This window comes from Lynx canadensis, chromosome A1, assembly GCF_007474595.2.
Source record: "Lynx canadensis isolate LIC74 chromosome A1, mLynCan4.pri.v2, whole genome shotgun sequence".
Taxonomy (NCBI): domain Eukaryota; kingdom Metazoa; phylum Chordata; class Mammalia; order Carnivora; family Felidae; genus Lynx; species Lynx canadensis.
In genome coordinates this window covers 73,438,073-73,460,181 of record NC_044303.2, presented here as the reverse complement: position 1 = coordinate 73,460,181, position 22,109 = coordinate 73,438,073, and the positions used below count along the sequence as shown (strand labels likewise).

General features: G+C 42.1%; 1 protein-coding gene across 6 annotated transcripts in view; it reads right to left on the bottom strand.

Annotated features, from left to right (window-relative positions):
- The window catches only part of TPP2 (tripeptidyl peptidase 2), a 67,951-nt gene extending 48,732 nt beyond the window's left edge, over window positions 1-19,219 (bottom strand). For 5 of the 6 annotated variants that reach the window (XM_030313668.2, XM_030313693.2, XM_030313685.2 and 2 more), the window contains exons 1-4: window positions 18,975-19,191; window positions 11,709-11,837; window positions 3,171-3,266; window positions 1,318-1,422 (exon numbers count right to left, since the gene is read on the bottom strand). In XM_030313668.2, the coding sequence (XP_030169528.1) occupies window positions 1,318-1,422; window positions 3,171-3,266; window positions 11,709-11,837; window positions 18,975-19,139 (495 nt within the window). In that variant the 5' untranslated portion in view covers window positions 19,140-19,191. Of the gene's footprint in view, window positions 1-1,317; window positions 1,423-3,170; window positions 3,267-11,708; window positions 11,838-18,974 lie in introns of all 6 variants that reach the window. The other variant, XM_030313701.2, reaches the window with a different exon arrangement.
- Between the last annotated feature and the right edge of the window lie 2,890 nt (window positions 19,220-22,109).

Genomic DNA, 22,109 nt, shown 5'->3' with positions numbered 1-22,109 from the left:
TGTAATTTCCATATGTTCCAAAAATCTGGTTACGCTTCATTTTTAGTTATTCAATATATTCAACATTTACTCCTCCTTAAAGAAAAAAAACAATTATACAGACATTGTTGGTAAACAAAATCAAATGGATAATTAAATCTAGATCCCTCCTTTTATAAAGTTGACTTGATATGCGTACTGCCTGAAGTACAACACTTAATGTGACTAGTAAGAGGCTGAAGGACAAACAGTGACCTAACAGAAAATAATGCAGCTAAAGAGGGTGAATTACCCAATTAAAGGGGATGCTGTACACATATTAAGTAAATGCAAGTTAAATGTGTACATAGATCTATTGAGGGCAGTAGTCCTCGCCCCTAACTGCACATTAATTAAAGCTCCAGGGAGCTTTAAAAAATGCCAGCCTTCCTCCAAGGCTTTGATTTAATTCCTCTCTAGGGCACAAAGCTCTTCATGTGATTCTAATCTGCAGCCAGGACTGACAACCACCAATACCATTCCACTTTTGATTAAGAAAAGGTACATGTATGCATTAAAAGAAAGATTCAGAAGGATAAACATCAGGTTGTTGGTACCATCCCTGGGGAGTGGCACTTTGGAAGCTCTTATTACTTTACACACCCGTGTTATCCAAAAGTTTCTGCAACTAGCACGTATTGTTTTCCTTATAAACCAAGACATTATCTTCATTTTATTAACTGATTAAAAGAAATGTAACAGCTATTTAACGATGTGAAATAATGGAGGCTCTCATATCCTTCTTGCGGGAATATGAACTGGAACTACCCCTTTACGACCCACCAAAGACATGCATGCGGCTACTACCCCTCTATGACCCACCAAAGACATGCACGCGAGAATGTTCAAAACAGCATCTTCCACAAGAGCCAAGAACTGAAAACAAAGTATTGATCTGCAGAATGCACGCATGAATTGTGGCGCATCCATCATAAGCAAGAGAAGTGAACAAACTCCTTCCACACTCACACATGGATGAATGTCGCAAACATAACACTGACTGAAAGTAGTGACGTGTAAAAGGACACACTGTATGATTCCATTCTGCAAATTTAAAACAGGCAATGGTGGTTGCTTTTGGAGGAGGAAGGGAGCAATGATTAGGAAGAGGTATGGAAGGGAGTGTTCAGTTTGTGGTAATTCATGAGAAGTTGTGAAAAATGTGTAAATTGATTTCAGAATAAAAGAAAAATTACTAAAATTAAACAATTTAAAACTTGTGGAAAAAAGTCTGCCGATTCTCTGAGAACTGAAATATGGTTCTGTGGTAATGTGTAAATAAAAGCCACTGGCACCAACTTGAGAAGGGCAATTGTTGGCAACATCAAATTCTTCTTGTTTTCTACAGGCTTCTGCAAGGGCCACCCTGTGAACAGGATCCCAGATTTTTTCCTTCCGTTCTTTCTGCAAGACAGAAAAGTTACCTTACAACGAGGTTGAAAAATATCCAGGTAAACCTAGCCAGTCATTTATATATGGACCTAATTGTTATCGGTTGTGATGGTACACAATTTTCACACAGAGGCTAAAAAAACCATTTAGCATCAAGTTGATAAAGCAATGGGTCAATTACTAAAACTATTCACTACATGTGGGTTTTAAGAGAACACATTTACCACGGCACAACCAAATGTATTTTGATAACATCGTATGTCCCAATTTCAGCCCATCCAAGGATTAATAACAGCATGTCAGGTAAAAAAGCTGAATTCCCAGGCATTTACAATAAAAGCAAATACTACACGCTGGCCCTTAGGGAACTGAGGACTGCTTTAAGCCGTGCAGGCGGAGCACAAGAGTAAGACTGGCCGCAAGAGGGACATGCAGGCTTCCTAGACTTCCTCCCTTCCTGGCTTGTTTTTTTCCTGTCTTGGATTTGACAGGGTTCTTTGTTACTGAAATTGGTCTCACCTTCATCTCTGCTGTCTTTAACCCATAGTGCCACCCAGTGGAGGTCTGCTAGTTAAAAAAAAAAAATCCTTTCCAGTAAAACAATCAACTCCACTGAGCTAAGGAGGGGGTTGATATTAACTTACTCTATATTTGCATGTTAATTTGCATCTTATTGATACAACTGATAATAAATTTAAGATAGTGCATAATACTGTTATGTGTATTTCAGCCTGAAATTTTAAAATAAATTAGTATCCAGTAAGTTATATGCATTTTTTGTAACTTTATTTTTTGCAGAACGATGAGAATCAAATAAGTAAAGGTTATATATGCAACATGCTGAGTAGTTCTTATGGTTCACAGACCCCCTGGAGAAGCAAATAACAATGCTATGATGAGATGAAACGTTCCATAGGTCTTACCCATCAGGCTCATTTTCAAGGATCACATCTTCTTTTGCAGTTGCAACTCTGAACCTGTATCAGCTACCAGTATTATAGCAATCTAATAAAGTGGTACTTGCAAATATGGGAGCCATGTGTTGCTACTTAGATTTAAATTTTAAAATATTACATAAAATTAAATTTTCCTACTAGTCACATTTCAAGTTCTCAACAGCTACTTGTGGCCAGTGGCTGCCATGATGGACAGATACTGAACAGTTCCATCATCACAGAAAGATTTACTCAGTAGCTCCGTTTTAAAGCAGATTCCTCCTTCAATTTGCAATTCTTATTTCTCTAATGACAGACTTGTGTTTTCCACGCTTTAGCTGCTTTGGTCTGAGCAACCCTTTTCTTAGTACTGAATGATGACTAACTGGGATCAAGAAGCCTAGTTAAACGGTTAAGAAAAATGGGACAAATTATCATAGAAGCTACAGGACCAGGAATAAATAAGTCGGCCAGGACTTTAAATCAACTTTAAACAGACTTTAGCCTTTTGGAGATTAAAAAAAAAAAAAAGTCCTTCAAAACTCCAATGAAAGCTATATTCAAACTCCCAGAAAAACACAAATATACAAAAACTTGAATTTCAATGTATTCACAACATTCTCTAAACTTAGCCATGTATCCAAGATTAAGAATGGTGACTTTAAATGGGTAACATTCCACTGACCAGAACCTTTAAGCAGTCATTGTCTGAAAGGCTCCCGGTCTCCACAATAATTAAGAGTTAACAGGATCTTATGAAAAATTTTTTTCTTCAGTAGGAAAAAAATTTGAGGAAGAAGTCATTGATTCTAGACTGGACATTACCTGTATCCTTTCCTTGAGCGCCTTTGGATAGAAGTCATAGCCATTTTTAATGCCAATATGATATTTGCCTGAGGGATTTATCCAGCTCACAGGAATCTATAGAAAAAGAGCAAATTGTTGACTCACTAAATGCTTCCCAATTCCAATGATTTACTACTGGAGAGAAAGGTTATTTCACTTCTATCCTAATGGCTCAACTTGGATAAGCAAGGTTGTGTATTAGAGCAATATTTCTCATATTCTAAGATGCCACTTAATATCTCTCTGGAGTTTTTCTCATTCATAAGTAATATGTTTCACTCAGGATATCTTTCTTTTTCTTTCTAGAGAGAAAGCAGGGGCAAGGAAGAGGGGCAGAGGAAGAGAGAGAGAATCCTAAGCAGGCTCCATGCTCAGCCCAGAGCTCCACACAGGGCTCAATCCCACCACTGTGAGATCATGACCTGACCTGAAATCAAGAGTTGGGCACCTAACCCACTGAGCCACCCAGGCGCCCCAAGATACCTTTGAATTACAGTGTTTCATGGTCTATAAAGTGCTTTCAACATAAGCTACCTCATTAAACTGCTACAATCTTTAGTTCTCAAGCATCAAGGAAACCTCACCTCTCCCTCCCTTCTCAGACCTACTTACTGCCCAACTAGGGGCAAAGAGAAGCAGTTAACAGACCCTCTCCATGCTTAGATTTCCTGTTAAGAACTGCATTCTCTACAATCAACAGGGATAATGCATAGATACTTAAAACGAGCTCTTTAAGAAAAAAGTTATATAAGATTACATTAATTATATATAACATCTTATAATAATCTTTCTAAATATCTCAAAGTATTTAAAAAGAACACTTAAAGCCTCTAATTAACAGAATGATGTAAACAGCATGCCCAGTGTACAAATGGAAAAAGCAAAGAAACAAAAAGAAATCACACTGCTTGCCCAAACCACAGGAAGGCTGAAAAGAAAGCTAGAATCTAGCTCTATCATGGAGACCAAAACATCCAGTGTAAAGATAAACCTGGCTGTGAATCCAAACTCTACCACTAACCAGAGTGGACCCACAGGTTCCTACTTCCTGGTGTGTAAAAGGAAAAAAATAAATAATCTCCACCTTATGATTTGCAAAAATACACTGAACATCAACCAACTTCAAATGTCAATCAAGAAAATGTGGAATGTTCACTCTCTTTGTAATCACAGGACCCCCGGTCATCAAAAACAGCTTTCAAATGTGTATAAAACATGAGGTTGAACTATCAACCACCCAGAGTTGGTTGACTCATGAGTTCTCACTCGGGTAGTTATCTGTAACTGGCTCACCCCTGGTCCCTCATCAAGTTAGTCCCCAGGAAAGAAACTTTTGGATGAAATTTTCTCACGACTGAATAGAGGAAAAAACCCACCATTCACAGCACTTTAAAGATCGACTTTTTAAAAGCCCGCATATGTCAGTAAACATTTCTGAATCGAAGAGATGTCTGGAGTATATGATGGCATATAAACTGGTGCTTTTCATTCACAATTTACCAATCTCTTTTAGAGAACAGGAATTCTTAACTCTTAATGTTCCTGCAGCAGCCCTTGACATCACAACAATACAGTGTTGCAACAACAAAAAAGTAAGTAATCCCTGGCTGGCAAATTCAAACACTATTTCATCACAGGTGTCCCACTACACAGGTCTTGTAACCCTAGGCTAGTGGCAACTTCTCGTACAAGGAGATTATAAAAGGCCGTGAAATGCCGAAGGATTAAACGGAGTGACTGACTGAAATAACAGCAAGATCAACAGGTGCGAACATGTATTTAACCACAATTACTTACAATATATGTAACGCAATAAAAATAAGACATAATTTATATTTAATCATAAATGAGACCAAAATCTGCAGTGTCCACACAACCAGATACTTTTCAAATCACTACTATGTATTTTCCTCACAGTAAAGGCAGACTGGTTATTTATTAAAAATTCAACTACAAAAATCATAAATGTTATAATCACAGTTCTGCTATCTAGAGTTAACCAAATTTGAGTAAAGCTAACTTTATCCTATGAAGCAATTATGGAGTATGTCATTTTGCCTATTTGAGTATTTTATACACATGAACTTATTTTCGGTCTCTTTTAAGAATCCGAGCTTTATATTTTGACCACTTAAGTGGTTTCTTTAAAATGGTTTTATTTCATGGTAACTACTGTAGAACTAGAGACCTGCTCGCATGGAGTCAGGCGGCCAGCAGGGGGTGCTCTCATGCACTACCACTCATGGAGGGGGACCTCGCGGGTGCACAGACTTTCCCATCCAGGCAGGAGGCAGTTTACTGCAAGGGGCGCTTCGTGTCCACCAGGCCTCCTGCCTTCGCCTCTTTCCTCTATATGAAATAGCAGTCCTCTCCTTTGTTCTGGGGACTTGTCTACGATTTTGCCAAAGGCTGCTCATTCCGGATTGCAGTTCTCTGCTATTCTGGAATAAACCCACTTTTGCTGGTAAATAACTGGCAGTTTTATTTTTAAGGTTAACACTGCAATGGAATAAGATCATTTTCATAAGAGAAACAGAATCTCTTTGATTACTAATTACACCTCTTTTCCCTGACTCTTTTAAGGGGATGCCTAATGAATTGAACATTTCCTTAACAAGCCAAATGTCATCATAAGTGTTAATGTCCCATTTTTTTTTTTTTTTATTTTTAACTTCAAACTCTATGTCAGCCTTGTCAGCCTCACGGTCCTGCCAGCTATCACTGCATCTAAATATGGTGCCACATTTGGCCAAGTGATTCACTAGGCCTGGACTTTTTTACATATATATATATATATATATATATATATATATATATGAATAAATATTGATGATTTAAAGACTGACTTCAAGTTAAATGTGGTAAATTTTAAAAAGCACTGTGCTCCCTTCCAAATGGCTACTAAAGTTAGAATAAGGAAAATGAGGAAAAAAACATCCAAAGGACACAGAGAATTGGAAATGAGACTTTGAAGCTGTATCACCCCACTGTGAAGGTTGCAAAGTAAAAGGCAACACTGAAAATTTGTGGGGAGATTATGGCAACTGGTCTTCAGATGGAAAAACAGATACAGCCTAAAATCAATACCAGCTGAATTCTAGAATAGGAAAAGAAACATGGCAAAAGTTTTTAGAAAATAATAGAGGAGAATACCTTCTTGATCTTGGGGTCAGGAAGGACATGCAAAGGTCATTAAGACATGAAAAACCCTAATCAAAAAGGCAAAGACTAATATCCAAATACATTAAATTTAACGACTTCTAGCTCTCAAAGGACACCGCCCAGAAAGTGAACACAGACATACAGAATGGGAGAAGACACCTGACCCACAGTCCATCACAGGACAGGTTCTCAGAATACATACGAAATTCTGCAAATTAGTAAGAAACACGACAACTCACTGGGGGAGAGAGGGCAAATGGACTCGAACACGTACTTTCCAAGAGAGGAAATCCTCATGTCTAATCAATATATAAAAAGGAGTTCAATCTTATTAGTAATTAGAGAATATGAATTAAAACCACAACATGATACACCTAGATTCCCCACATATTTGCAAAGATTTTAGCCTAAAAATACCAACTGTTACCAGTGTAGCTATCAAATTTCTTGCACACTGCTAGTAGAAATGCAGGTTAGTGCAAATACTTGGAAAATCTGTTTGACATCACCTAGTTAAGTTGTAGCTCTAAGACTCAGCAATTCTAGGTATGCATCCTGGAGATGTTATCTACACACATGTGCAAAAGATACATACACAATGAATGTTGTCTGAAGAGCTGTTAGTGACTCCCAAACTGGAAACAACAGCTCATCCTCAGTGGAGTGGACAGAACTGGTATATACAAACCTCGGTATCTCGAACAGCAATGAAGTTAAACAACTCGTTACTACATGCAACATCCTGGCTTGAGTGGCAAGAATCTTGCAAACAACTGATATAAAATGATACACAAATGAGGTCATTCATATAAAGTCCACAAACAGGCAAAACCAACAATATATTTCATGTATCCACACAGAGGTGGTAAAACTATAAAGCAAAGCACAGAAATGATCATCACAAAAGTCCAAGTAGATTGTGATCTGGGAGAATGCAGGAAGCTTCTGAGGTATGGTCATATTCTTTGTCCCATCTGGGTAGCAGATAAAGTGGCATCCACTTCAGTATTCATCAAGCTGTACGTATGTGTTTTATGCACTTTCCTTTATACCTGTACATTTCATCATAAAAGATTTTAAGCTTCTGTTCACTTTTTTGCTTCTACTTGCTCATAGGAGTGTCACTTTCCAAAGTAACTGACCACTAGTTTCTCAAGAAGGCCTAGGAATGGCCTCCTTAGAGAAAGAGATTATTGGAATGTTCAAAGCACTTAACCAGTAGTTCATCTCAAACAGGGAAAGCAAGACATTAACTGTCAACAGTTTATGGGCGATTTCGAAGAAGCTGAAATACAGCTATTTAATTCATCTTAAGGCATGGTCAAGTCAAAGAAACCTGAACACTTCGCTGTGTTGCTAAGAACTGTGTGCTAAAGAGCTCTGAGAGATCCGAGCTAGCCAGAATACCAGCGACTAGTAACACTATTCTTTCTGATGCCCACTGCAAAGTATCTGAACACCTGCACTTCCTTGAAAGAAAACAAGCTGAACGTGAATGTGGGTATGTTCTGTGTTCAGATAAAGAGCTAACACCAAGAAGACTGGTGGAAAGCCTGTATGAGGAACAATCAGACACCTGCTGCACATCCCATGTGCTGCCCAAACCTGACCAGCCAGTCAACTGGACGTTGAACCAGAGAGACATGGAAATGTCAGCTTTCTTGAGGGATTCACAGAGCAGAGCGGAGAGGTGAGACATACTTAAGAGTCTGCAAGAGATCTCTCCAGGCACCTTTCCAGGCATGAGCCCCTGAGAGGCTTCTCTCCCTCTCCCCCAAACCCCAGGCCGAATTGGCCAAGTCCTCTTGGAGGTAAATGAGCATATCTCAATGGGAAAAAGTGTGCCATATACTGCCACTTTGGAGTCTGTCACAATAGCATCACTGAGACCCACACCCCAAGGCCCTGCAAAGGCAGAGAGCACCTTTGTCCCCTTTAGGTGCCTTGTTAACCAAGAGACAGCCAGGGTAGCTAGACAGCTGGGGGAAAGCTCTCAGGTAGAAAGTAGAGCACAAGGAAGGGGGAGAGGTAGAGGGAGCAGGAGAAGAGGAGGAAGAGAAAGGGAAGAGGGAGGAGGGAACAGGAGGGGTGAAGAAAAAGGAAGAGAAAGGGGAAAGGAGAATGGGAGGAAGAGGAAGGTGAGTAAAGAGAGGATGAAGAAACTAGAAAAGAAATTTAGACAATATTCCCCCATAAAATGTTGTATACCTGACAGGAAGATATGCTCTGAGTGAACATGAACAGACTTGCATTTAAAAATAATAGGCAAAAATTAACAATATTCAATGTGAGAGTTAGCAAAGAATACTAAGAAATCTCAGAAATCTCTCAGGAAGGAAAAAAACAAACACAAGCAATGAGGGTGGAAAAACATAAGAAAACTGGAAGATCAACTCAAGAGGTCCAATGTCCAATTAACAGGATTCCAGATAAAAGAACAGCAAAAACAGTGGAAGGAAGAACCCCAGAGACAATACCAGGAAACTTCTCAGAAACGAACGACCTGGAAAGTGAACTCTCTTCTTCCACACTGCTAATTCCACAGATAAAAATTCAAGAATTAAGAAGGGTATGTTACTTAAAACCCTGAAGAAAATGTAACATCAAAGACTTCCCTCTCGGAGAGTGGGAATCAGTGGTGAAAGGGGAGACGCAGGGCACCACACTCGGCTTCTCCTGTTAGAAGCTGTGGACAAGCATTTGTCCTTTTAAATTCTGAAGACACATTGAATACAAAAAAAATTAAGTTAAAACCTCCTGCTATATTGATGGGCAGAGAATACTTAACAGTAGAGCTAAAGAAGCAGGTCATCAGGTTGGGAAAAGATCTAAGTAGTAATCTGTCGATTTTCTGATCTTATTTCCTACCATATACATGGTACATCCACTTCTGCCTTTGAGCACGAGTGGTGTTATCAGTCCATGTGGTTTAAATCATGGGCTATTACAGTTATTTAAAATAAACAACTGAGTGGGTGCCTGGGTGGCTCAGTCGGTTAAGCGTCCGACTCTTGAATTCAGCTCAGGTCATGATCTCACAGTTCATGGGTTCGAGCCCCACGTCGGGCTCCACAATGTACGGAGCCTGCTTGGGATTCTCTCTCTCTGCCCCTCCCCGGCTCACACTCACTCTCTCTCTCTCTCTCATAAACTTATAAAACAACAACAACAACAATTGAGGACAAAACTTTACAGGATTCTAAATCTTTGGAACCTACTAGAAGCATTCCCTAATTTCCCAAAGAATGTAACTCACAGGAATCCCAATGTGTCTTCTCGGAAATATAGTCTAAATAACAACACAGACTTGGGGAAGGCAGGCAAAACCTCAGAATAATGCAGATGTGCAGAAATTCCTTTCCCTCTAGTTTACAATCTCCCTCCCTCCCTCCTTTCTCTTTCTCTCTTTCTCTCTTTCTTTCTTTCTTTCGGCAGATGGTGTCTTACCTCAGGCACCATAAGAAAATACCATAGAATACTGGGTAGCTCAAACACCAGAAATTTATTTTCTTAGTTCTGAAGGCTGGGGGCATGGGATTAGAGTGCCAGAATGGTCAGGTTCTGGGGAGACTCTTCCTAACTTGCAGGCACAGCCTTCTCACTGTATTCTCACACGGTAGAGAGAGAGAGAGAGAGAGAGAGAGAACAGACTAATCCTGTCATGAGGGGCTCGCTCCCATGAGCTCATTTACCCCTAACACCATCTCCAAATACTATCAAATTGGGTGTCAGGGCTTCAACATGTGACTTTTGGGGTCATACAAGCCATTCAGTCCTGGATGTTAATGCCTGCTGTGTGCCTATGGTAGCAGATTCTCAAGAAGACCCATGCCCTTGTATAGTCCTCTCCCCTTGGTAAAGGCAGGGCCTGTGACTAGCACTCCTGTGACTGTATTATGGTTAAGTAATATAGCAAAGGTGAAGGCATTGTGCAGATACAATTAAGGTCTGTAATCAGGTGACTGATTTAATAAAAAAGGAGACTGCCCTGGTGAGCCTACCTAATCAGGTAGGCTCCTTAAAACAGAGACAGGGGCCATCCCAATGGTCAGAGAGATTCTCCTGCTGGCCTGGAAGAAGCAAACTGTGGTGAGCTCAACAGCTGCAAGAAAAATATATTCTTCCAACAAGAAGAATGAAGTTGGAAGAGGATCCTGAGCCTCAGATGAAACCACAGTTCCAACCAATACCTGAGTACAGTCTTGTGAGACACTGACCAGAGAACCACAGAAAGCAGTGCTGACCCGTGGAAACAGTAATATAATAAATGCAGGAATGTATGTAGCTTTAAGCAGCTGAATTTGTGTTAACTCACTACATAGCACAACAACCTTATCCAGAAGAGGATGCCTAAACATAATTCAGAGAGACGGTAAAAGATGGCCAGAGTTAAATACAGTTCTTTAAACATATAAATAAGCACAAATTCATTTTCCAAACTAATTCTGCTTATTGGTTTAAAACACCAAACCACAAATTCTTGACATCTATAAGCTCATTAGCTAACATCTCATGAATTGCTTTATGTTAGCAATCTAATCATTTTTCATGTTAGCTCACCTTTCTACCAAGCACATAGAGTTAACACAAAGCCAGTCACTTAAGTCCACAATGATTAAATCCTAAATATTTCCTGTTCAAGTTCTCAGAAGGAACAGGAAACAAGGCAAAACTATAACCTGGTCACTTTTCCTATCTTTCTATCCAAAACTTAAAAATTTTTAGAATTTGGCAACCACAATGAAAAATATATCCTAATTCTAAGCCCACTGTCACACAACAAATGACTTCTTCTAAGATGACCCCTGGTCCTCATGCTCTCATAAAATTCCCTTCCCCTGTAAGTGTGTGCTGGGTTTCATGGCTCATTTCCAATGAAAACAAAATGGCAGAAGCAATGGAATGTGAATCCCAAGATTAATATGTAAAAAGACCATGGCCTCCATCTTGGGTACTCTCCTGGACTACTCACCCAGGGGGAAGACAGCTACATGGCGTATAGCAGTCCCGTGGAGAGGACCCTAAGCCTGCCAATAACCACTTGAGTGAGCTTGCAACAGACTCCCCTTCCCCACTCAGGCTGAGCCTTCAGATGAAACTGCAGCCCTGGCCAAGCTCAGGAGAGATCTTAAACAAGAGGCACCCAGCTAAGTCAAACCCAGATTACTGACATGCAGAAATTGTGAGATGATAAATGTTTGTTGTTTTAAAGCATGAAGTTTTGGGGGTAATCTGTTAAACAGCAACAGGTAACTAGTAACCTACCAGTAAACATAAGCTAAAAACACTAAATGCTTTGAGGCAACAGTACAAAAAAAGGAAAGAAAAATTCAATTAAAAGATTAAAGCTCTAACCTTGAGCACTCTTCCTGAAAGACCAATAATCTCACCATCTTTGGGCTCTACTACTGTAGCAGTATTCACATCACCACTTCCTGTTGTATCAATGATATCGATGATTTTTGGTTTTCCATCAGTTGTGACCTGAAAATGAAGGGATAATTGAAATATGAATTATAGATTTAGTTTCTTAATCATTATAAAAAGCAATGCCAACCCCCATATATGTGTGCACACATGTACACATACATAAAATACCCTATAAAATCTGCATTCATTTAAAAAAGAAACTTGAGTTGTTTTAAGCCAAAAGCTGGAGAGATACTTACAAAAAAATTACTCATGAAAAACAAAGAATCCTTCAAGTGATTTTACACAGTCAGTTAATAAATACTTACTAAGCATTTACCACAGGCCACTCGTTTAGGTGTTGGGGACACACACACAGTAATGATCTATACCTAGAAGTCCCTGGTCTCACAGATCTTCTGTTCTACTCAATTAACATGTCAGATACCTAACGCCAGATGGTGATAATTATGATGGAGAAAAATTAAGGAGAAGGAGGAGGTAGCGTGGGGTTTTCAGTAACTAGGTTGGTTAAGAAAGATCTCACTGAGAAGGTAACATCTGAGAAAATAACTGAAGAAGGTTAAGCTCTGGGCCCGACGAGCACATGTTTTCAGGGGAAAACATGTAATGACATTTCATTACAGGATGCCCACCGGCATTCAAACTTCGTTAAGTCCAAAGTTCAAACTTAACATTCGAACTTCCTTCCCTCCAGGCTCTGCCATCTCAGGAATCGGCACATACCCATTGCTCAAACCAGAGAGTTCAACGTCCTTCTCAGATTCCTTTCTCTGGTTTGCTGCCCACATCAAATCTGTCAGGAAGTCATCTTCATTCCACCTCTAAAATACAGTTCGAGTCCATCTTCTCTGGATTTTCGCCACCGCTATCCCAACCCTCTCCCCACCACCACCTCTTGCCTTGGTGACACTGATGCTCTGTGCAGGTCTCCCGGGTGCATTCGTGGGCCGCACCAGAAGCAAGAGGACAAGCTGTGCGATGGCAGCCGCCAGCTCCCATGCAGCCCCCCGCCATAGAGCTCCCGCACTCAGCACAAAAGCATCTGAGCGACCCGTTCCACCGCGGCCCTGGACCACCGTAACCGCACTGGCCTCCTCTCAGTTCCTGCCACGTGCCAACCTTTCCCTGCCCCACGACTCTGTGCACACAGTCCTTCCGCTTGGGATCCTCTGTCTGTCCCTTCAGCTGTTCCATAGAAATCCCCATCTCATCTTTCGGCCTTCTACTAAAATGTCCCCTCTTCAGAAGGCCTCCGTGATGACCTCTTCTGTGGGCAGTCACCACCCTAAACCTGAGCCTTACTCCTCCTCACTGGGCCTTGTTTCCCTCACAGAATTTGTAATTCTACAGTTAGCTGATTCCTCATCTATTTCCACTATTAGAAAGTAAGTTCCCTAAGGGCAAGGACTAGGTCTATTTTATTCACCAAATTCTCCCAAACCTAGCAGTGCCTGGTTGGTGCTCAATACAGATTTAATTACTGAATGATCTGACACAAACTGCTCAGCATTAAGACTGATTTTTCTAAGGCCTGGTTTCTTGGCCAGTTCACAAATTTTCTTTGGGGCCATGCAGACTACTACAGGTGACAGCAGTCCTGTATTTCCACACTGCTTTCGTTGGAAAAATCACTTCTTGGCTTGCTTTGCAAAGGGAATCTGTAGCATTCAAGATAGAGGTACTGAGTTACCAGCAGGGAATCCTCAGGCATGGAGACACAAAGAGGACCGAAAAAAGACAATCCCCCGGGGCGCCTGGGTAGTTCAGTCGGTTAAGCGGCCAACTTCGGCTCAGGTCATGATCTCGAGGTCCGTGAGTTCGAGCCCCGCATCGGGCTCTGGGCTGACAGCTCAGAGCCTGGAGCCTGTTTTGGATTCTGTGTCTCCCTCTCTCTCTGACCCTCCCCTGCTCATGCTCTGTCTCTGTCTCAAAAATAAATAAATGTTAAAAAAAAAAAAAAGAAAATTAAAAAAAAAAAAAAAACAACCCCCTGCTTATCCTCAAGGAGGGGGGCGGAGAAAAAAGGGAACACAAAAAAAATGCCAAGAGCATCAGAGAAGCACAAGGTCTTCCAACTCCTTTCCACCCAGAGAATTCACATTCACACTCTTTAAGATCAAGCTAAGTGTCCCTCTGTGTGTCTTTCCAGGCACTTCTCCCACTGTAGTGTCCTCAAAGCCCTGTAGGTAAGGGTTACCAAGGGAGGAGAGGGAAAGTTACCACGTAGAGGAAACAAAGGCACAAGTTTTTCTTTATGAGGCAGAAGCAAAGAGGTTCTTGGCGGGCCCCAAATCTTCTTCCAACGACATTGCTATAGAACCACCTGGGGCCATAAAGGCCTCCCAGGTACAGCTGCCTTTTTTTAATTTTTTAACGGAAACTTTAAGCTGGATACTTATTTCTTGGAAATTGTCTATACTAGTAACAAAATAACTAATATACTCAGGAGGCTCAAAATCAGTTTAAAAAAATGACTTTGGAAGTCAAACCAAATTCTGATAAGATCATGATAAAATTAACTGATTAAATCCGCTACTGGCTTTGAAGGGATTGGCTAAGCATCTTTGGAAATAAAATAAATGAAGGAAAATATAAGAAAATCAACCAAAATACAAAATGGAAATACTCCCTTATAAAATTAAAACTAGCTAAATCACGTAAGAAAGTAATCGATTTCAAAATGTATTCCAAATAAGTCTGTAACTTGAAAGCTAAGCCATAGCACTAGGAACACAATCACCTATCTTTATCTTCTCAATGAGCAAACAACTTCAGTGACTTGAGATCAAGAATCACAAGAGATCACTAACAAGCCAGACAACAGATCCCTCTCATTAGAAACCTCATTATCACTGTGTGAGCAAAGGAAGAAAACCTAATGGGATTTGGTGACTTATTTACCATCTACTATTGCCACCAGCTTTACTTATTAGTCTGTCTCTTTCATTACAACTTCTTACATATGCACTTTTCTATCCCTGTACTTCTTTCTCCACTAGGTAAAGGAAACCATGCCACTGGAGACGACAAGACACAAGAGGGAGTTTGGGGTTAGGGAGGAGAGGTGTTAAAAAAAGGCAAACCGGCTGAGGATTTTGCAATGGGGCTTTGGGAGAAGTAGGACAGTGAACTGCTACCATCAGAATGAATTCCCTCATCTTTGCAGGGGGAGGAGGAGGATGTTATGAGCAGAGCTAGGGTAGTACGCCGTGTGCACTGGGGTGGGGGACTGAGAAAGGCCTCGGGGGCTATGCTGGACAAACAAAACAGAAATTGCCCAAAGGTTTCCCCCACGTCAAGACTCTAAGTCACTTTGTGTCTCCACTGAATTGATTATGGTGAGGAAGCTGGTGAGGGCTGGGAGCTCCCGTCATTAAACACGAGGATCAGAAGAAAGCGGGAAAGGGGAGTTGCAAATCATCCTGAACAAAACAAGGTGAATGTAGAAGCATTTACTTGAAAATATTCTTTTAAGCAAGGGAAGATATTTCATAAACAAGTACTATTAAATGACTTATTCTGAGGACGTAATGATGAATGAATCAGACAGGCTCCGCTTTCAGAAAGCTTACAATCCAGTTGGAAAACAGATTAGTAAAGAGATAACTGCAACACAGGACAATAAATAAAAAAGGTAAGGACAGTGTGTACGAAAGCATGTAAGAATATAAAACCCAGCTTGGAGGAATTAGGGAAGACTAACCGCGAGAAAGGTAATAAAAATTTAAACCAACTGCATAGCATCCAACATTTGTAACCAATTATGTATCTATGATTTACTTTATTACTTCAGGAAATGTAAAAACAAAGATTTTTATAGGACCACTTGTAACCTTCCCCAAGCCATTTTTTTCTCCATGAGGAAATTATGCACGCTGTGCACACATTTTTTTTTTTCTCATTCAACAAAAATAATGTGATAGGCACGTCTCCTACAAAATGCATTTGGACATATGCTGTCAAAGAATTTTAACTTATGCAGGAAAAAAGGTTACGTAAACAGAAATACTAAAATGAAACATTTTAAGCGCTACAGGGGGGCGGGGAGGGGGGGATATGAACACATTGCTAGGAAAGCAAAAAGAAAAAAAGCACCCAAATAACTGTTGGTAAGGATGGGCCTTATTCATCCTGAAGCCTCGGGTCAAACACAATGCTGGGCACACACGTGTAGATATATGCTGGGGTCTTAATTCAGCCAGTAGAGGTCCCAAAAGCTAATAGGGTCAAGACCCAGGTGGGTCTTAAAGGATTAAGCAAGTTACAGGTGAGGGTGGAAGGCTTGCGGGCAGATTAACTCATGTGTTGAGGAAAGGCCTGAAACACGGGGGTGAGTGGAAAGGGTGGAATGTTCTGGATGGAAGCATAGGGCAAACAGTGAGAAGCAAAGCACCACGAGGAGGTCAAGCTGCACGGAGAAGCGCCACATAAAATTCAAATTCCGGAATTTTTAGGCAAAGGCAACTAGAATGCCAAAATTAAGTGCTTTGTTTTGTATTACACAAGGGTGTTACAGTAGCAGTTTCTTATTTTTTCTAAGGAAAATAATCTGGCATTGTAAAGGGTGGAGCCAAGAGAAGACTGGTGGCAGGAGACCAACTGGCCACTGTGTATTCTTTCCAGGTCAGTGCAAGTCCCATCTCGGCCTCAAAGCCAGCTCTCACTGGCCCCTGATCAATCCTGGTGACGCCTGCAGGAGGACGGCTTTTAACTCACCCTTGGGGACCTGCCAGGTGCCTGGATATTCGATGAGGAAAGATGTAATCATTTATGCACTTATTACTCCTTTCATGCTGTCTGCCCTCTACTTTTTTTTTTTGAAGTTTATTTATTTTGAGAGAGAGAGAGAGAATGTGCAGGGGAGGGGCAGAGAGGGAGAGAGAATCCCAAACAGGCTCTGCACTGTCAGCGCAGAGTCCCATGAGGGGCTCGATCCCACGAACTGTGACATCGTGACCTGAACTGAAACCAAGAGTCAGACGCTTAACCGACTGAAGCATCCAGGTGCCCCCCACCCTCTGCTTTTCACAAGCCCAGACAGCTGTCACAAAAGACCACTGGGCCCACAGCAGTCACTGAAGAATGACACCCCATTGCCATCTCCAAAGGGTTTATTTGTATCTCTGGTCCTCCATGCAGACCCCACCTGGCATTCTAAATGTCCACTCCTTTTTTTCTTTCCTTCCTATTTCTATCCACTTTCTTATCTTAATGATGTATACACAGATATACAAAATAAATTGGCAAAAGCAGGGGAAAAAAACCTTGAAAATTCACTCATGTGCAAGCCACTGTACTGAATTTCTTTAACTGGTCATATTTATGTCAGTATCTCAGAGTTAAAGTTGTTGGAAGACAAGAGTTACGTTTTCATTTTATTTCAATATTTTACTGCTTGAACATTTGTTATTACATGCCAATATCTAGTGTGTATTTATACTTCACACAGTGGGTGATTTAAATCCCAACCTAAACTCCTAAAAAAAAAAAAATCAGTGTTTACTTAATACTCTGCTTGAGCATTTGAAAAAGTCACATGTAATTAATCTTCTCAATCAATGTCCACAGCAACACTGTGTTGAGAACTGCTGTTACTTTACAGAGAGTAACGGAACAAAGTGATAAGCAGACTGGGAAATTCTACAAAAGCATTTTTACTGAGACAGTACTCCTCCAAACTCTCCTGATCCTTTTATTATCCTGACAAAAGGACCAGTGAACCACTTACCCCAGCTGTTCTCCTCCCACTTATCCCTATAAAAAGTAAACATACACTAGGACAGAATGGAAACCATGACCACTCTGCAATCAAGCCTCAATGAGGTGATAGCTGTCACTGTTGCAAGGCTTCAGAGTTATTAATGCAACAACTGTATCACTAGAGCTACCAGGAGGGAACAGTATGACTCCCTATTCTGATTCACCAAAGCTTCCTGGTCCCAAAAGCCCAAGGTGTGTTGTACTCCAGAGTGCTGCTGAAGACTTAACAGGAGAAAGCAAGATTCCTAAAGGGATCCTGTACAGTCAGACTGGTTCCCCTTCCCGCCCCCTCCCCAGCACGACATCTTAACCTCCAAAATGCTTCCTCGATTATTGGAAAGTACAATAAAGGGTCCAGAGGCCAGAGGGGACTTGGGGGAGGGAGAGAATTACTAAACTTCAGAGTATAGTGAAGAAAGAAGAGTAAGATACACAGATGAAGGGTTGACCAGAGGGAGAGGATTACATCCAGATTAGATTTTTAAAAGATGGATCTTCAACAGTGATATTTTGTTTATGACTGTATTTCATTAAATGCTAAGGCGAAATCTACAGAAGCCAAACTTCAAAGACTTTAGACGGAATACTTTTAATCAAGAAACACATTAAAAAAAAATTACCTTTTGGTACAGTACTTTAAAGATTTCAAAGGTGCTTCTGGCAAAATTAAGCAATTTTTTAAAATCGTAATTAAAGTATGTTGTCTTATATTTGGAGATAAAAAAAATTAAAGAAGCCTAATTTAATAGAGCCTCAAGAGTTGGCCAAAAACAAACTAAATTGGGTTCTTAAGTAAAACAAAGACGAAGCCATGCGCTTCAATGACCCTAAACAAGTACAGTGCAGAAGATGGTTTAAAAATAGAACACATAAAACTACCAGAGGAAACTACCAGAGGAAGTTGACCGAGTTATCTTCTCGAAACCCGGCTTTGGTGATAAAGACCAACAATTCTCCCCAGAACCAAATCCCCCGAACGACAGCAATAAAAAGGTTCTGATAGGTCGTTCGCCACTGTTCTGTTTCCTCCCCGCCCCCACCCCCGACAACTAATAAAAATTGTAAAATCCCCGTTAAAAAACAGTAGGCACGGGCTGGTGCCCGAGACACTAGGGACCTGCGGAGGAAGGCAGCGCGGCGGGAAGCGGCCCCGGGGCCCGGGCCTGGCAGCACCTGGGCAGGAAGGGGCTTCCTGGGCGAAAGGCGGACCCAGGCACCCCGGCCGGCCGCGCCTGGCACGCCGCTTTTGTCTGGGCCGGGCTGACGGCCCAGCCCGAGCCCCCATGCCTCCTCCCGGTGCCGGCTCCCGCTCGGCCGCAGAGCGGGCTTCGGCCTGCCGCGCTGCGAGGCTGCGTCCCTTCCACGTCCCCCGCCGGCCCGCCGGCCAGCCGGCCGCCCGCGCCCCCGCGCCCTCCGCGGCTGCCGCACCTGCATGCCAGGAGCCCCGGGGTCCACCCCCGTGTCCAGGACGGCGATGAGCACCCCCCGCCCGTCATACTCTGGGTAGCGACAGAGGAAGGAGGCGGCCCCGGTCTCTTTCTTGGGCAGGAGGCCGTGGAAGGGGAAGGGCTCCTCGGCCGCTGCGGTGGCCATGGACGCAGGCTGCAGGACGAGGAAGAGGCAAACTGCCAGGCTGCGCGTGGACGAGCGGCGCGAGGACACCCGGGCGGCCGCGGGCCTGGGCGGGGGCGAGGGGCGGGGCCGGGCGCCGGCCAATCCCGGCCCGCCAGGGGGAGGCGGCCAATCACGTGCCGCTACGTAACCCAACGGCGCCGCTCTCAGGACCTGGGCCGGAGTGTTGCCCGGGCCGCAGAGAAGGAGGCGGAGTCTGGCTCCGGTGCTGGAGATTTCGGCTCTTAGACTTGGGGTCTTAAAGAGACCTGCACTTGGGATTTTTTTCTTTTTAGGAGAGGGCTGCGCTCCGAGGGAAGGGTCTGTGAGTCCCGGGAGAAACCCTCTCCGAGGGACAGGGAAGGAAATGAGCCGCCGGCCTGGAGTAGCGGAAACCCTTCCTAACTTCAAGTTGTGGACGAAAGTTTTCGGTCCGCTGCTGCAGGAGTCCCAGCTGCCCCGAGGAAAGGGAGCCGACTCTCGAACGCTAAACCCCCTGGAGTCGTAGGATATCGGCGATTTGCCCCGATATACATTTTTGAAGGACAGTTTTTTGATTCTGTGGTGTAGGGTTTGTGTACCCCTTTGATCGCGGCCCAGACTGGGAGGAACAGGGTGGATTAGACCCGAGCCTCTGTCAACAGGAAGTGGGTTCTTGGCCATTGAGTCGGCCTCTTAGGCAGTGACAACGTAGGAGGCCGAAGCGGGCCGCTCCTATCATCATTGCTAACCTTTGGCTTCCGAGATTTCTAAACAACATTCTTTTTGGCCCTTTAAATTGAAGTTCCTGGTTGTTCTTTAAGGTTCACTCAATTATCGAAACAATTTGCATTTTTTCAAGTTCACAGTGGCTGTCAATTGCTTCTTGCAGCCCGCACTAGGGGTTCTTTAATGATCTATGTCTATATTCACGCCTGAGTAATCTTAGACTTTTAGTTTGTGCCAAAGACTCTTGGCAATCTGGTGAAGTTTAGGGACTTTTCAGCAACGTTTTCAAACGCATAAAACGAAATATATAGGATTACAAAGAAAATTATGTTGAAATATAGTTATCAAAAGTATTAAAACCGGGACGCCTGGGTGGCTCAGTGGGCTAAGCGACCGTCCCACTCTTGATTTAGGCTCAGGTCATCATCTCATCATTGGTGACATGGAGCCTCATTGGGGCTCTGCACTGACCGTGTGGAACTTGCTTGGGATTCTCTCCTCTATCTCTGCCCTTCCCCTGCTCATGCTCTTGCTCTTTCAAAATAAATAAACATTAAATAACAGAGCTAGCACGGTATACTTGTGTTGGTGACAAAGTAACAAACAGTGACTGCTAATAACTACTCTGCGTATTGCTTACATGTGTAACCGAAGAAAACAGATTTAAGAGGCTCATGAAAATAAAGATGTATTTTTTTCCCTTTTTCTTACACAAGTTTTTGAACCCCTTGGATTCCATCATGGACCCAAGGCTGAGAATGCCTGATGGAAAGGGAAGCCAGCCCTGTGTATGTCGTTTTCCAATCCATAGGGTTTAGAAAATCTTCCATGCCCTCCCAGAAATGACTACAATGGCTGTGTGACTGTTTTAATGATTATTTGACCATTTATTCATTTCATAAGTCTTAGAGAACTGTATTCTCTTTAGTGGTGAGGAAGAAGAGAATAGTTAACACTTTCCTGCCTGTTCTCAACTGTGTATGCTACCTCTAGAAAAGAACTTCAAATTAACAGGAAAGAAGAGAAAGACAAACTCTAAGAATATAACCAATGTAGAGCATTTGGTGACAGAATGAAATAGCTCTCAGTTTAAAATGAACCATAGTCTAGTTCTGTCATTTTACAGATGAGCAAACAAAGCTGGACTGCAAAGGTTGACTGCAGTAAGCAACAAAAAGAGTGAGAAAGCTGGATTTCTGTTCTCACGGTCCTCGGTATTTTCTCTCCTATCACATTGTTCTCTACTGTACCACCCAACGACTGGATGGGGAATGAACTGTTCATTATGAGATGGCTTACTTATTAGCCTCCTGTACCAGTGTTCTTTAATTTTTTTTTCTTATGAGTCCTATAAAAATGTTTTAGAAAAATTATGTATCTTGTACAGTTTTAAGATAACATTTGAAATTTGTCATAAGCTGAAGGAATTATAAAGAATGTAATATCTAGGGTGCCTGGGTGACTCAGTTGAGTGTCTGACTTTGGCTCAGCTCATGATTTCACAGTTCGTGGGTTCGAGGCCCATGTCGGGCTCTGTGCTGACAGCTCAGAGCTGGGAGCTGCCCTGTGCTGACAGCTCAGAGTCTGTGTCTCCTTCTCTCTCTACCACTCCCCGCTCTCACTCTGTCTTTGTCTCTCTCAAAGATAAATTAACATTTAAAAAGTTAAAAAAAAAAGAATGTAATATCTGACATGCTAAAATTTTGGCATTCTTTCATGAAACTTTTTACATCACCCATTTAAATATATCCAGTTGAATGCTACTCTTTGATACTTACCAGTGTCTGTTTATAAACTATCTGGACATATTCAAAGACATATTCAAATATACATATATATTTTTTCTTAATTTTTAAAAATATTTATTTTTGAGAGAGAGACACAAACAGAGCATGAACAGGGGAGGGGAAGAGAGAGAAGGACATACAGAAAGAATCTGATGCAGGCTTTAGGCTCCCAGCTGTCAGCACGGAGCCTGAGGTGGGGCTTGAACTCATGAACCGCGAGATCATGACCTGGGCCGAAGTTGGAAGCTTAACCGACTGAGCCACCCAGGTGCCCCTCAAATGTATTTTTTTACATAAGCTCTTCACCCAAAATGGAGCTTGAACTCATGAACCTGAGATCAAGAGTTAGTTGCCAGCTTTACTGACTGAGCCAGCCAGGCACCCCCAAAACATATGTAAAATCAGTCATTTTACATCACTCTTTCTTGAAACTTTATTTCCATTCTGTACTGAGTTT